At 63.5% G+C, this 860-nt stretch overlaps 1 protein-coding gene across 1 annotated transcript in view; it reads right to left on the bottom strand.

The window, feature by feature from the left end:
* Window positions 1-860, bottom strand: part of TNKS1BP1 (tankyrase 1 binding protein 1, 182kDa) — a 23,912-nt gene that overhangs the window by 9,740 nt on the left and 13,312 nt on the right. The window contains exon 8 of the mRNA XM_010842228.1: window positions 4-252. Coding sequence (XP_010840530.1) covers window positions 4-252 — 249 coding nt within the window. The remainder of the gene's footprint in view (window positions 1-3; window positions 253-860) is intronic.

Here is an 860-nt window from a genome sequence, read left to right on the forward strand (position 1 = left end):
CTCGCCCTCCTCGCAGTCGAGGGCACACCTGCCAGCCCATTCCCCAGGGCCCCCCTCCCCAACTCCATGCCCACACTCGCTGGCCCAGTCCCTCTCTCCGAGGCCTGGGTCCCCTCGAGGGCTTGCAACTCCCAGGCTGTAGTCCCGAGAAGCATCCTGGGACCAGGTGGAAGGCCGGAAACCGCCAGGATGTGGGCCTCCTGCAATTCCAAATTCACTCTGCAGGTCTTTCTGGGCCCAGCCGAGGAGTCCCTGGGAATAAGAGAGAGAGAGACACAAACGGGACTTAAAATTAGTCAGGGTGGCAATCGGTCCGGAGCGAGAGTCAGCGCTGCCTAGGGCCCAACTCTGGCTTCGGAGAGCCTGGGTTTGGATGCGGGCTGTGTGACCTTGGGCAAATCACTTAAGCACTCTGGGTCCCCGGGGTCCCTATCGTTCAGTGAGGTCAGTTACTACGGCAGGGGGTAGGACGAGAGAGTTAAATGGAATCACTGAAGCCGAAGGCTCAGCAGAGGTCCCAGCACCCCCTGGGGCCTCGGCGGTAAATCCCGAAGTCCTGTTTACTGCCCTTGGGCAACACCTGGCGAAAGGCCAGGAGCAGGGCTGCCTGGCAGAGGGATCTATCCGGGGTCGTGGGGGCGGGCATGCCCTCAGCGAGGAGCGCTCAAGACCCTGCGCCCCTCCACAGCCGCCCCTTTCCAAGGCAAGCTCCCCAGGACACCCTTCACCCTTCCAGCCCGCGTGAACCCCCAGCCCTGACCCCAAGGGAAGCTCCCTCCTGCCAGCGGCCGCCCTGCAAAGGTCTCTGGGTCCTCACCGCCAGCCCCAAAGGGACGGCCTCCTCTGGTTCAGGGAGAAGA

Source organism: Bison bison, unplaced genomic scaffold, assembly GCF_000754665.1.
Source record: "Bison bison bison isolate TAMUID 2011002044 unplaced genomic scaffold, Bison_UMD1.0 scf7180017864173, whole genome shotgun sequence".
Classification (NCBI taxonomy): domain Eukaryota; kingdom Metazoa; phylum Chordata; class Mammalia; order Artiodactyla; family Bovidae; genus Bison; species Bison bison.